This window comes from Brachypodium distachyon, chromosome 1 (genome assembly GCF_000005505.3).
Source record: "Brachypodium distachyon strain Bd21 chromosome 1, Brachypodium_distachyon_v3.0, whole genome shotgun sequence".
Classification (NCBI taxonomy): Eukaryota; Viridiplantae; Streptophyta; class Magnoliopsida; order Poales; family Poaceae; genus Brachypodium; species Brachypodium distachyon.
The window spans coordinates 53,014,352-53,029,435 of NC_016131.3; the positions used below are offsets into that span (position 1 = coordinate 53,014,352).

A 15,084-nucleotide genomic window follows, 5' to 3' on the forward strand; every position below is an offset into this window, starting at 1 on the left:
CGCCGGCCTCCTCGCCCAGGCGGTCGCGGAATACGTGGCCGAAGCAGAGCGGCGGCAGGCGAGCCGGCGAGCCAAGAAGGCCCGGAGGCGCGCTCGCACTCGCGCGGCGGCGTTGTCTGTGCATGAGCCGTCGGTGGCAGCGGAGGAGCCGTCGTCGGCAGATGGCGGCCATGAAGAAGGTCGAGAGGGCGTCCAGCCGATGCTGCAGGTGGAAGAAGCGCCGGTGCAGCGCCTGGACGTATAGCCGGCGTGTCGGCGCACCTCGTCGTTGTAGATAGGGATCTGCACGCATATGTGCGTACAACGGATCACCCGGAAGTCCCGGGTGGACGATATTCTTTCTCGGGCTGGCCAGTTCTTTTAGCATGGGGATTAGGTCATGTATCAATATTACGTGTTCTGAATACATATGTTCAGCAAGCTTCTGATAATCTTGCCTGCGATTTATGGCCGTAACCGCCGCGTTGGAATTTAATTTGTGGCTTAGTGTTCAGACCGGCCACGACGAAGATGAGCAAAGAAAAAGAACGGGAACGTCGATTTCCCAGCGCACGATTGGCCGACCTCCCAATCTTCTGATCTGGCGTCACGATTCTGTGCAAGAAAAACCCGCATGTAACGTTTTCTTGTGTGTTCCCATTCTTTTCATTGCCTACCAAAATCATGCAAAAAAATGTCGCAACATCACAGATACATCAGCGCAACAAAAATAATAATTATGCGTGCAGCAAATACCCATCAGTAGCAAGAAATTATTTTGAAAATAGATCGCAATGTAACCAGCATGGGAAACATATGGGGCAACTAAAAAACACCTCTGCAGCATAACTGTGGCTACGAACTTGCAGCATATCCAAACAAGCTCCGCAGCATAAAAATTCCCAAAATGCTCTGGCTTCACCATTTTGGACTCCAGCTCACCAGAGCCTCGTCAGAGGAAGAACTGGCGAACACAGACCCATTCCCCATCACCACGGAGGATCACCTTTACTAGCTAGCTCCACCATGAAACCCTCCATGACAGTAGCAGGAGGAAGAAGAGATACACCAGCCGGGCCAATCCGATCATATCAATGGACCAGTCGGGTGATGAAATTTCTCAAGAAAAAGAAACGGTTCTAGACTTGATTCACCATGCTGGAGCAACCAGATTAATAAGATTCAAGCTTTCGGTTGGTAACAAGGTAAATAATAACCATCTGATAAGATTCAACTCCATGAAAGATAGCACCAACTCAAATTCTTTGTATCAAGTATGGCATCCAATCAATAGCAGCAGGCAAATAATATTTGAAACAAAACATGTTGAGGCTTTGCGAAACGAGAGTTCTACAGCTGTTGCTTATTATTTGTATCCTGCATCACTAGGGCACCTCATGATAATCCTAGTCAGTACACGTGAAGGTTGTCAGAATAGATGGATAAAACTTGGAGCTGCAGCCAAAATTTGTTCGTACTTCAAAAGGCGGGAGAAATTCCTTTCACTAGGTAGCAATTTGCTCCCAGTAGTTCCATAAAACAGAGTAGAAGTATACAACAGTGGAGAAGTGAACACAGAAGCTGCAACTTTTATGTTGTATCAATCCAGGCATCAGAAACTGCATACAGAGATGCAAAAAGAATACAAAATTACTTATAACCAAAAGGTTTCAAATGAAAGGACCAATCTTGGGGGAAGATTCATACATCCTCTGAAGATGCAAGTATAAATACAAGTAAATACGGAGTAGGAAGTAAATTTCAGTGTTCACTACCTCATATGAAGGCAGCAAGCCACCTCATCTCAGAGCCATTTCCATTTGACAAATAATAGATCTTTTTCCACTTCTCTTCTGAAAAACTCTCACGTCGAATAATCTTTTGCCTGCCCAACAAAAAGATCAAAATGAACATTGCTTAATTCAAGTTACACAGGAAGCGCTTAAAAGTAACAGGTAGGACCAACTTAAGAGCTTCTGTAAGCACATGTGATTGTCAGCCATGACACAAAATTAAAATAACTGGACAGAAATATGGACTGTTTCGAAAGCACCTCATATAATAGTGGCACACAGTCTCTGCTTCATCTACGGTGTACCGTGGAAACATCAAACGAGCATCGGACGGAACATCTGGGAGCTCCTGCCGTAGTTTGCCAACTGCGGTTGAATGCGAAAAGGCTCCCACCATCATATCATTGTGCAGCATGGATCTATATGCATTGACCTGTTGAAGTAAGCAATGTGTGGAATATTATAAGCTGTCACCATTTGACAAAGAGACTGCATTTCACGTACTGTCAAGGTTTTTGGACCAAAACAGATGGTGAAAGAAACGATTTAAAAAACAAAACCAGCCATGATGAGTTCTATAATAAATTAGTTAGAAAAGCACTACCAGTGATCAAATGCTACATGTCAAGAAAAAATTATTATGATCCTTCAGATTAGATCCATGAAGAAAAGCACGTCTCATTTAAAAATTAAGAAGAAAAGAGCAAATACAGATCTCAAAAAGTTCACTCCCACCAGACCCATAATGGGTTTTTGTACGGTTTTATTTATGATTACTAAACAAAAAGAGCATTCTATGGGTTGTCAGTCGTAAAAGATACGAAAATGAGCACCCAGAAAACGGGGGGAAAGCCTTACAGTTTTTACAATAGCATAACCAAAACAAGCTACTCCCTCCGTCCCATAATTCCTGACATTATTTGAACTAAAACCACGACAAGAATTATGGGACGGAGAGAGTACAAAGTAAGCGGATAGGGCACAAATGTTTGCTACGTTTAGAAGGAGAAAGTTAGAGATAACTACAGAATCTAATGCTAAAACATGATGTAAGCAGGTTGGTGCAACAAACCATTGTAAGCTCCTTTGCGTGGATTGATCGACAAGATCTAACAGTTACAGGCTCCTGGAACTCGGTGAATGTAAACCAACTATTATACTGCAAAAAGAAACAAAGGTATTTTTTTGGTTTTGATCACCACTAGCGCAACAATCATCAAATATGAAAAGTCGATGCATGCATGGGCCTCAAAACTACTGCCATACCTGATCAATGGCAAACAACACGGGGACATCTTTAACGAGTGATAGCTCCTTTCTTAAACGAACTACAACACCAACTGATGCATGCGTGTGGGTTATCCCAGTTTGAACGAGATCATACAATGTGGACCCTTCAGGCATTTCCACTGTGTCAGCTCCTCTCATCATTCCAACACCAGTACCTTCTCCCAGGGGGATAGGCTCAAAAATTTGACATGGTAACTGCTGTAAGCGGGTTTCGTTGTACTTCAAAAAATCCTGAAGCAACAATATGAAGAGATGCTTAGAGATTATTGATCAAGCTAGCCAACTATAATACCAGGTTCTAGATATGCATTATATGTGAGTAATCATCAACAATAACTATTCTTCACATAAATACAAGAATTACAGTTCACACATAAAAAACTCTCCTTTCCAGCATTGGCTGTATTGCAACTAATGATTTAATATGAAACCATGGATGATGGATCCAATGTAAAACTGATGAACTCTGATAATACATACCTTAAGACAGCATAAAGCTGCAAGTAAAATGTAGAAGGAATCTTATGACACCTTAGAGTTTGTATTTGCTGGAACCACTTAATCTTAAGAAAGGCTACTACCTCCATCCATATTAAGTGACTCAAATTTGCCCAAATACGGATGTATCTATGCAAAAAAAAGGGTCTAGATACATGTAATAGAAAGTCACTTAATATGGGACAGAAGGAGTATAATTTTACAAGTTCCAAGTTATTTGAAAAGTGTGAATGCCAATCAATATGCCCTGACCACCCAACCAATGCAAACTGTTCTCTGATTTACTGCTACACTAGCTAAATGCATGTGCATTGCTACGGAATTAAAAATATATATTACATGCATGAGTTGTTTTAAATATTCATGTGCTCTCATTTTCAAATAAGAATTTCTCAAAATATTTATTTGAGAAATCTCAAAAGTATATGTCAAACCAATCAACTATAATCAAAAGATCGCGATACATATATGTACCACCAGGCCCGTATAGTGACAGCTGCAAGGTGTGCAACCGTTCAGGGCCTCCAAAAATCAGGGGGCTCCAAATCTAGCCTTAATAGTACTAATTAGTGCTTAGACATCCTTAATTAACAGCAAAAAAGCCTTAAACGAAATAGAAAAAAGCCCATGAAGGAAAAGGACAGAAGGCCTGCTCGGGCAACTTCCTCTGTGCGGATCGATCGATCAGCAGGGGCTAGGGCTTTGCTCAAAAAAAAAAAGCAGGGGCTAGGGCGGGCCGCGGGAGGTCAGCTTTCTTTTTTACAGCCGTTGGAAGGTCAGCTTTATTGCTTGGTCAGCTTATTGCTTATAAATACAACCTTTATTATTTTAACATAAAATTTGAAATTTTCTAAGTACTATAGAAAGGTTGTGGCTATATTTTAGACGTCTGACTTTTAAGTAAAAGGCTTAAATCTAAGTTGATGAATCAGCGACGTTGGATTAGTATTTAGATCCATTTTAATCTTATTTTTCCATCGTTTGTTTCGAATCATAAATCGCAACCATATCCAATGGCCGAAAAAACAGCTTATCTCTAACTAAAATTCAGGTGGCTTAGATATAGCAAAACCGATCAAATATCATATAATGAAGCAATATAATTAAGATTATGCGACATTTTTTATTATTATGAAGGCCTGATTTCACATTCCGCACCAGGGCCCCAAATTCCTAGATATGGCCCTGTGTATCACATTTAATGGGTGGCAATCATCTAACAAGCTAAGGGAGTAGTCTTGGTAAGATGACCACCAACTCAAATCTTTATAAAGCGTAAAGATCAGGTAACTAATACATTACCAATAGAAATCAACTTAGAGCTAGCAAGAAACTAGACAGAACAGATGGAATAAAAATTAAATGTCTCACAGGACATAAAGATAATGCAATAAAGAGGTTTCTAGTACTTTGGGAAAAAGCATAATGCAGGGATCAACATTATCACCTGCAAAACCTTTGCAGCTTGTACTGGAGTATCAAAAAGATCGCTGTAGGTGTTTCTATAGAAGAATCCTCCATGAGTCCAATCCTTCCCTTGTGGAACATAGAATACCAGCCATCCTTCAGTTCGTGCCCAGTGCACAAGCATCGCAAGTGCAATGCTTTTACCACAACTCCGAGGACCATCCAAGATAATTTGTCTTTTGTTGTCTGAAGACAGATAGAAAAGGATGACGATTAGGGTTGTTCTTGTTCATAACCTAATAATCCAAGGTACGATGTTACAGGCCACATGTTGGTTTCATACACAATAATTATATGTTTGATTTCTTCATGATAACAATGTGTTCAGTGGGAAACAAATCTACACCATGGCCCAAAGATTTTCTTAGATAGTTTTTGTTTTTTATTTTCTGATGCCAACCAAACAAGTTTACCCTCTGCATGCCTATAGACATTAGCCAGCAGAGTGCAACAGGCTACAGAACTATAATGTAGCATTAAGTATTTGATCCCATTTTCATATGCTACCATCAAACACTACAAGGCAAAATCCAAGTCTGCCTTCTGCACCAATGCCAAGACAGAGCTTCAAAAATATCCAATAAAGCATAAAAAAAGCAAACTAAAAATCTTTTCTGAATGGTCTTATTTTTAATGCTGAATAGACTATCATAATAAAAAATATTTTATTCTCCAATGTCAACATGACCAAAAAAATGTTCAAGAACCAGTCAGGTAGCAGTACTTCTGTTCATTCACCATACACAAGTGAATCATGCTAACAGCACCAGCTTTTACTCAACTATACAGTTATAGTAGGATGAAAATCATAGTGTGAGGTCACAATCAATGACAATGCCACACTTATACTAGGACATTTTAGAGGATTTGAATCCTTATGAATTTTTCCTATGTGCCTTGTTTGCTTTGTAGGATTGAATCCTATAGAAATTTTCTCTAAGGATTTCTTTGCACTACATTTATAGCAACATTCTTAATGACTGAAACCTCTTGGAAAGATTTATTTGTTTTTCTTATGGTGCAACCAAACAAACTTTGGTGGAAATTCAATCCTGTGGGATTCAAGCAGGCATGACATTGTAATCATTTCCTATTCATGTGTTTTTGGAATCCGGTGAATCAAAGGGGCCCAAGACATATTGAAGACTTGACCAAGGCAAACTACAAGCCCTGTATATGCGACATAAAAAATGACACCGCATAATGTTCTATGGCTAGCACATCATACAGTCTCATACTGGAAACATCAAAGATGCACAAGTATCAAGACACCTTTGCGTTTGGTTGTAATGGCTGGATCAACAATTCTCCGGAAGTTATCCCGCAGGTCTAGGAAGCTCTCTCTCACCATCACAGCACACCGTCTCGTCTCCTGGAACTCCTTCATCATCCCTGCTGGCAATCCCTCTGGTAACATGGCTTTCCATTCATCCAAACTGAACAAAGGCCAGAAAACAAACACTCAATATCCCATAAAGATCTCAAGGAACACCAGAAAACATGGTAATTAAACATAACTTCCAAATCATGATCTTACATGTCGAAGAATAATCTATTTATGGCAGCTAATCACAGTAAACATTTAGTCTTTTGCATCAAATAGAATAACGGTACAACAAAATATTACAAAAAATGGAATATGCTGCAGCAGAAGATTAAAAGTACTATAGTTGATACAATAAAGCATTGCATTAGAAAAATACACATGTTAAGATGATCACGATATAGTTCAACAGGGAAAAGCATCACTTAGAGTGACCATGCTAAACTCGTGCAGCATGCATACTTTACCATTTAATGAGCGATGAAGCAAACAATAATAAGGAACAAAAATGACGATCCATACAGGAATGCTGGCATACAACATGAAACCTAGTCAGATTTGATACAACAATCAAGCCACCTGCTACTAATTTCCAATGGGTACAGATTTAATACACCACAGTTTGTCCCATGGCTTGTAACAAACATAACTTTATCTGGGGTAATTAACGCCAAAGTTTAGGACAAGAAAAAACGAAATCGAACTTGGCAAACAAAACAGACACTTAGAACCACAACCACGCGCATGAGTGCAATTGGATCCAATCGACACGACAACGGAGAAGAGGAGAGGATGGGCGTGTACGTGAAATCGACGTAGGCATTGGCCCCGCGGTGGGAGAAGGACGCGAAGGTATCGGTGAAGGCGAAGAGCGGACGGCCTCCGGGCCCGACGTCGAGCGCGGGATCGTAAGTCGGGGGCAGCGGGTCGGTGGGCAACTCGAACTCGGCATCGAGCTCATCTGCCCCTCCCGAGGATGCCGCGAAGTCCCCCGCCGCGGAGGAATCCTCGGACACCCCGCCTTTGGGATCCTTGACACGGACCTTGCCGCGGTTGGTCGTGGAGGACGCCGGCTTCCCCCCGCCCTTGGCCTTGGCGTATGAGCGGGACGCCAGGAGGAGGGAAGCCAGGGAACCGGGCAGATCGGGGCGCGCGTTTGCAGCGCATCCGCCGCCGGCCGCGGCGGCGGCGCCACGGCGGAGGAGGGAGCGGAGGAGCATTTCGACGGTGGGGTTTAGGAAGAGGGGCGAAGGAGGGTTTCCAGTTCGGGCTCGTGTCGTGTCGTGTCGTGTCTGATCGATGTTGGGCTGTTAATGGGCTTTTAAGTGGGCTGTTTATTAACGGGCGGAGTCGAGGAGCAATTGAGCAAACTGATCAACATATTTGGAAATTGCACGTCCGTATCGATCAAGAGTTCGTGGCCGGTTCACCTCGTCTCCGGTAGACTTTTGGCCATCAGAATCAGAAGGTAGCATCTGTAATAAGATTTCGTGTATTCTTGGCGACGGCGTCTTGACGGTGGAGGCGACGACGTTCGGATTTTTGGTCTTCCGGCTTCATCCCCGTTTTAGTGTGACTATCATGGTCTACTTCATGGATTTGTGGATCTCATGGGTCATAATTTTGTGATTTTGGTATTCTTCCTCGTCGCTTCGGCAATGATTATGATTCAATGGTTTGACAACCTATCTTTCGAGGGGTGTGTCTCCGGTCACCGCGCGTTCAACGATCTTAAGTTCTCATCCGCTGGAATGGACGGCTCATCCGGCTCGGTAAAGCCTATAAGGTTAGTTCAGCTTATGCAGGTTTGATCTTCAACTGTTTCGTCACCAAAGATTTGGAGAAACATCAAGATACAAAAGACGCAGCTAGAAAAGTTGGCTTCAAAGATTTTTGATGTAACTTTCGGTTTATCTGAAATATTTGTTGTCGTTTTAGTTTTTTCGATTAGAGGTACTTTATTCGTTGAATAAATAAAGTCAGATCGTTGTTCTCAAAAAAAATTTGGAACACATGCACATATCACAGATGCACTTGTACGCGAAAACTTCAGGATTTTGAGGTAAAGCGCACCACCGTCTTCGAGATTCACGGTTTCCCTGAGTTGGGAAATCTCGGTTCATCTAGTTTTTACATTATACGAGGCTTTTGACTTCGTCGTCACTGTTATGACGGAGGGTGCGATGCGATCGAGAATAATTTTATTCTGATTCTTCCTCTTGCAGCGGTCCCTTATCTGGCAATGCTACGGGTCCAGATAATTTAACTCACCGCGGATTTGATGTGTCCGACCTTGCGAATTTGAGATTTGTCGCATATTCGTTCATATGAAATTGATGAGTTTTTGTTAATGTACTATGATCTTTCGTGGATTTGAAATCCTTCTCTAGTGTTACGGTGAAGATCATGTAGTTTGACGATCTAAACCTTTCAGAGATCATCGCTGGTCCAAGTTAGTTCAACCATCACGGGTACTCATCTTTTTAGATGGACGAGCTTTTTGAAATCTTTGAGCCAGCCAAGTTCGTGTTGGGGTATGAGTGGTGATGTTACCGTTTCAGTCTAATTGCAGTCTTTTGCTGAACCTGAATAATTTTCGTGTTGCAAAGATTTTTACCATGGAAAAATGATTTCGAGAGATTTTGCGGTAATTCTTAGTTACAAGGGTTACATTCTAATTTATGTTTTTATTATCTGAAGCACTTCACCTATAATGGTTTTTGACTTTGAAGTGAAACTATTTAAATTTGACCTACTTTATAGGAACCGCAAATTCTAAAATAACAACACACAACATTTTGTCGTTTAACATTTTACCGTGTTCTCCAATCCAAAAATAATAACCATCTAAGCTAATAAACGTTTATGACTCTCCTTACTCTAAAAAAAATCTATGCCAATAAATGTATGCTTTTGCTTAAGAAAAGAAAAATAGTCCTCATGCCGCATGATTATAGATGGCCTGGCCCGGCCCGGTGAAGCCAGATATTTGACGGGCTGGGCCAGGCCCAAATGTCAATGCCAATGTCCAGGCCTAGGCGTGGCACGAGGCACGGCTCTCGCCGGCCCGGTAAGGCCTGACCTTAAAAAGAAGTCGCAAGTCACACAAGTCCCAACAACCTTTTTTTGTCCTTCCTATCCACATTATATGGTGAAAAAGTGATTGCTGTGTAATTTATGGCCAAAACGTGACTGCTTTGTAATTTATGGTCAAAACGTGACTGCTGTGTAATTTATTGATCGAAAGGTTTGGGGTTTGACTCTTTTTTTTTAGGCTAAACTTCTGACACTACTACAAAACGGTCTATATGCAACGCCACATCAGTAACGGGTCTGGCGCGACCGTTACTGATGAAGAACATCAGTGTCGGTCGCGGCCACGACCGTTACTGATGAATCGAGCGGGCACCGTCCGTCCCCGCCCAGCCACACATCAGTGGCGGTCGCGGGACCCGACCACCACTGATGAACCCTCATAGCTCGAGAGTTATATCAGTGGTGGTCGGTTAAGGGGCGACCGCCACTGATGAACCATGCATCAGTAACGGTCGGACCAGCTCGACCGTTACTGATGTGTACACGATTATCAGTAACGGTCGAGAAAACCTCGACCGACACTGATGTAACTTGCGTATTAAATACGCTATGCAGAGCCGAAGCTGGTCGCGCCGCGCGTCGTGACGGACCAGCTGCGGCCCCTTCCTCTCTGGCGACGGCGAGGTGCCGCCAGACCGCGCCATGGCCGCCGGCGAGCACCCCAGGTACACCCTCCTCCCTCCCCCCCTCCCCCCCCCCCCCCCCCGCGTCGGCGGCGCCGCCTCCATGGCCGGCGAGCGGCCATGGCTGGCGAGCTCCATTTTTGGAGCTCCAGCGGCCGGCGCGCTCCGATCTTCGAGCCCTAAGCTTTCCTCTCCCTCCCGATGTCTCTCTCCCCCCCCCTGATCTCTCTCGCCGGACTCCAATTTCTCTCCGAATTTTCCCAATTTCAAATTTTTGAGCTCCGCGGCCGCCGGCCGAAATGCGGCGTCCTCATCGTCGCCCGGAGCTTCCCTCTCGCTTGCGTGCTCTCTCTCCCTCCTGATCTTTCTCGCCGGCCTCTAATTTCTCTCCGAATGTCTCTAATTTCAAAATTTTAGTTAGCTTCGGTTAATTAGCACATTAATCTCCTTGTCAATGATTAGGCTAACTATTTTGCTTTTTTGTTTTCTTGTGTATTGTGTTGTAGATCGAAGGATCGTTCTTGGATGTACACCAAGGCAAGAATCAATGCTCGATGGATAACCGAATGGACGGTCTTTTTTGGAGTCGCGAAAGGTGATATGGAACGAAAATGACTTTTGATGATGCGTTGCCCATGTCGCAAATGTGGAAACACATGCATGATGAAGCCTGAAGATGTTCAGATGCACGTGCTGGCATCGGGATTTGTCGATGGTTATTCTCGCTGGACTTGTCACGGGGAGGATGTGGTTGATGTCGATAGCGGTAGTGAAGATGATGATGTCCTGCGGTATGATCTGGCGAATGATTCCGAGGAAGAAACAAGGGTTGATGAAGAGGCTAATGTGGAAGGTGAAGTAGCTCCACGTGGCAGGATTGCCGAAATGCTAGATGACCCGTACCTACGGGACCAGCTGGAGAACCCCGAAGATGAGGAAGAGTCTGCTCAGTTCAAAAAATTGTTGGAGGACGCAAACACACCCATGTATGATGTAGCTGGCGAAGAAAATAACGTGCTCGAAGTGACGCTCAAACTTTTGAGACTGAAGGCAGCATCATGCTGGTCAGACAAGGGCTTCACGGGCTTGTTGAGTTACCTTGCTTTGGTTTTTCCACAGCCAAATAAGTTGCCCAAGAGCACATACGAGGCGAAGAAGATTACATGCCCGCTCGGATTAGATTGCGTGAAACATCATTCATGTCCAAACGACTGCATGGTATACATTGGAGAGTACGAGAACCATGAGAGCTGCCACATATGCGGTGCATCGAGATATAAGAAGAAAAACGCTAGAGCTGGCGAAGACGATGGGGAAGAAGTGATGAAGGGCAGGCCAGCAAAGACTGTCTGGTATCTTACGACAGGTGGCCGAGTTGAGCGTTGGATGCAGAACGTTAAGGATGCGAGGTATCTCGTCTATCACGGTCCGGCGCAGGCTGTATTCGATCCTGACGGGCACTACCGTGTGGAGGAAGCTGGGGTCCTAAGACACCCTGCTGATGGGACTCAGTGGAGGAACTTCGACACGGCATTTCCAGATTTTGGGGCAGAGCCCAGAAACCTGAGGCTCGGTCTCAGCACTGACGGGATAAATCATTTCGGAAACATGAACAACAAGCACAGCACATGGCCAGTGATCTTGTTTGTCTACAACCTTCCTCCATGGTTAATCATGAAGAGAAAGTACATCCACATGTGCATGCTCATACAGGGTCCAAAGCAGCCGGGAGCTGACCTAAATGTGTATCTGCAGCTAGTGAAGGATGAGCTGAAGCAGTTTTGGAACCCTGGCAGAGTGGTTTGGGGTATATCTGCAGCTAGTGAAGGATGCCACACGCCCGTTACTGATGTTCTTCTAGACATCACTAACGGTCGCATCCCTTATCCGCCCGTTACTGATGTGCATGGGGTATATAACGGAACCCGCCGAAACACTTAGAATCATTCTTGCATGCGCGTCCTCACCTAACCCGAGAGACCAGCTGTGGGATTTCCTAACCCTAACGGAAGCGCCGCCCGATTTTTGCGCCGCCGCCGCCGTCGACCCCGCGCGCTACTCGAGCCTGACGCCGCGTCCTCGTCCCTGAGCCCGAGCGCCTCCTCCCCACGTCGTCCTCGCCCGACCACCGCCAGCCCGCACCGCCTCCTCCCCGAGCGCCGCCCGTCGTCCCCGAGCCCAACCGCCTCCTCCCCGAGCGCCGCCACCCCGCGTCGTCCTCGCCCGACCGCCTCCTCCCCGAGCCACAGGTTAGGATTAGGGTTAGGGTTAGGGTTAGGATTTGGTTGCAATATCCCGATTTAGATTATGAAAATTGAGAGTTCAGCATCTGTTAGAAGGGTTTGTTACTGTCAAATTTAGTACATGGGCAATATCCCGATTTAGATTATGAAAATTTGATATAGGGTTAGTACATTGTAGGGTTAGTACATGGGCACACATTGTTATTTGTGCTCCTAGAACTTAACATGCTGTTTACTGCTGCCTTCCTGCTTATATTGTTTAGCCTTGCTGCTTATTCAAGCCACCTTAACATGTTGTTTACTGCTGCTGTTATATAATTAGGTTCTTTATATGATGCTGTCATATATATTCTTTGTTGCTGTTTATATGTTGCTGTCATATGTATACAAGTGTTAGCTTGCTGATTTATAAGAGAGTGATTTGTAGTTTGTCGTAGTGGATAATTGAGTTAGATGGGCACACATGAGTATATGCATTATATACATGATTTTTTATATGCTATATACACATGAGTAATGAATTGTGGGCCCGACCATCGTGTCGGGTCATTCGAGAAGGGGCCGGCCATCGTGCCGAGGGGGTACATATGCGGGTGGGTTTTTTATGCAGGTTTCGATCTCCTAGTAGAGAAAATTTGCTAGTTTTTTAGCATAGGTCATGCCGAAATTTTCGGCCGATACATATTTGATGGTTTTGATGGCAGAGGTACGAAATAGACAAGAGTAGCCAGAACCCAGTTCTTGATCGGGAGGAGGTAGATCGTGTCGATGAAGAGTCTTCATCGGGAGAGCAAATTGCCAGCTCTGGCTCAGGCCCCTCTAGGTCAGAAGAGCGAAACAACGAGAGTAACCCGCAACCTTCTGAAACTCCCGCTAAGAAGCCAAGGAAGAAGACGCCGAGGGGGAGCCACAACTTGAAGGAGTTCTGTTATGTGGTCACCCGGCACTCTGACAGAGGCCGCCCGGAGTCGCCTGAGAGGGCACAGAAGGCCTTCGCAACGACCTGTGGAGCCGTTGCACGCAAGTATTGCAAGATCACCGATGAGTGGAGTGACATCTCCCAAGTCGTTAGAGACACGTGCATCGCGGATGTTGCAAGAAGGTTCCAAGTCACCGATGAGTGGCGCGAGCGATTCCTAGCGGCCGTCAACATAGCAGTCCGCAATGGACTTGCTAATTGGAAAATCACCACTAGAAGGTGGATGGACAAACCGTAGGAGATCATCAAGAAGAAATGGCCGTCGGTAACTGATGAGGCCGAATGGGAAAAGTTCAAGAAGGAATCGTCTGACCCTGCCTTCATTGCGAAGAGTGAACGAATGAGGGCGCTGCGCTTAAGGAAGCCCTTGAACCACAGGCTAGGGAGTGTCGGGAAAGAGGGGAAGAAGAAGGTTTGGCGCAAGCAGGACCAAATTCTCGAGGCGGCAGGCAGGGTGCCTCCAGTGAATGGCATGCTAGAGGATCAACGTGCTAGAGAATATGCACGTCAGCACATGACACCCGAGCAGTGGGCGGGCATTGAGCCAATGCAGCCGCCTGTTAAAAAATTTACGGTAAGGGTTCACGTGCATTTAGTTATTTTCGGCGTGAATTATGACACTCCTGATCCATATAGACTCACGTCCTGTCTTATATGATAACAGGAAAATGTCCACAAATGGGAGGAGAGCAAGAGGTCAGAAACCTCCGACAACTCCGTGCAGAGCAAGAGGTGGGAGTCGGCTATGACCGCCGGCTTGCAAAAGGCGGAGCACACGGGCCGTGTTCTAGGAGAAGGCGAAGGGGCTTGCTAGGATGATTATTTTCCGCCTGCTCCGAAGCGAAGCAGGGTCCAGAAAAAGCTCCCCGCTTCTTCTGAGATAATAGAACAAGCTAAGGCGGAGGCGCGAGAGCAGGCATCTATTGTGTCTCAAGAGGTGTCGCGGGAATATGCAGTGCAAGCCGTCCATCATTTGGTGTCGGCATTGGCCAAAGACCACCCTGCCCTTGACGCCATACTCGGGGGAGGAGTGGGAGGTTTGAGGAACCTCCTTTCTCCTCTTCCTCCTCTTCCCCCGCGAAAGAGCACCCCGCTGAAGAGCAGCGCCGCCTCCGACACACGTATGGAGGACGAAGAAACCTACACCCTAGGTTACAGCTCGGCTCCTAGCATGGACAACCCCCCCCCCCCCCCCCCGCTAGCCAACCTTCCCCAAGCGAGGGCAGCCGGGATAACGATAAGGGTCCGAGCGACAACATCCTTGTAAGCAATCTTTTCAAACTCTTTTTCAATCCTTACCTTCATGAATAAAGATCTTACACACATATGCCTTCTTCTTGTTACGCACAGGCACCGGTGAAGTGTCGTATCCACGTTGACAAGCCTGGGAAGCCTGTAAGCGCCATTGGCCGCCTGATGCCCAGACAATCACCACCACTGGTGCACGGCATTCTCATGAACGACGCACAAGTGAGTGTGATGGTGGACTCCGTCGTCGACGACCATCGGGATTATGCTATCCCGCTACCTCCGGAGGAAGGCGTGGATATCCTACGCGGTTGTCCAAACTACCAAATTATGTGGCCTAGGAGCTTGGTATCCCTCTACAACCAACGCCGGTCCTCTATGACTCCATCTCCCTCCGCCCAGAAAGGTACTTCTCATTCACCGCTCCGGTTCGGGCCACCCAGAGGCGTAATACTCTACGTCCTGCCTTGAGTTGTATTCACAAGTTTGAGTGCATACAGATCACTTGGGGAGTTCCCGGGCTGGCTACTTAGGTGAACGCTAT

General features: G+C 45.5%; 1 protein-coding gene across 1 annotated transcript; it reads right to left on the reverse strand.

Moving 5' to 3' along the window:
- Positions 1-1,177: 1,177 nt before the first annotated feature.
- LOC100839328 lies at positions 1,178-7,618 on the reverse strand. The gene is made up of 8 exons (XM_003557367.3): positions 7,156-7,618; positions 6,300-6,463; positions 5,008-5,213; positions 3,039-3,293; positions 2,845-2,931; positions 2,033-2,205; positions 1,755-1,864; positions 1,178-1,598 (listed from the first exon to the last, which is right to left on the reverse strand). The coding sequence occupies exons 1-7, from the start codon at positions 7,569-7,571 to the stop codon at positions 1,756-1,758; spliced, it is 1,410 nt and encodes a 469-aa protein (XP_003557415.1). The 5' UTR covers positions 7,572-7,618; the 3' UTR covers positions 1,178-1,598; position 1,755.
- Positions 7,619-15,084: the final 7,466 nt, after the last annotated feature.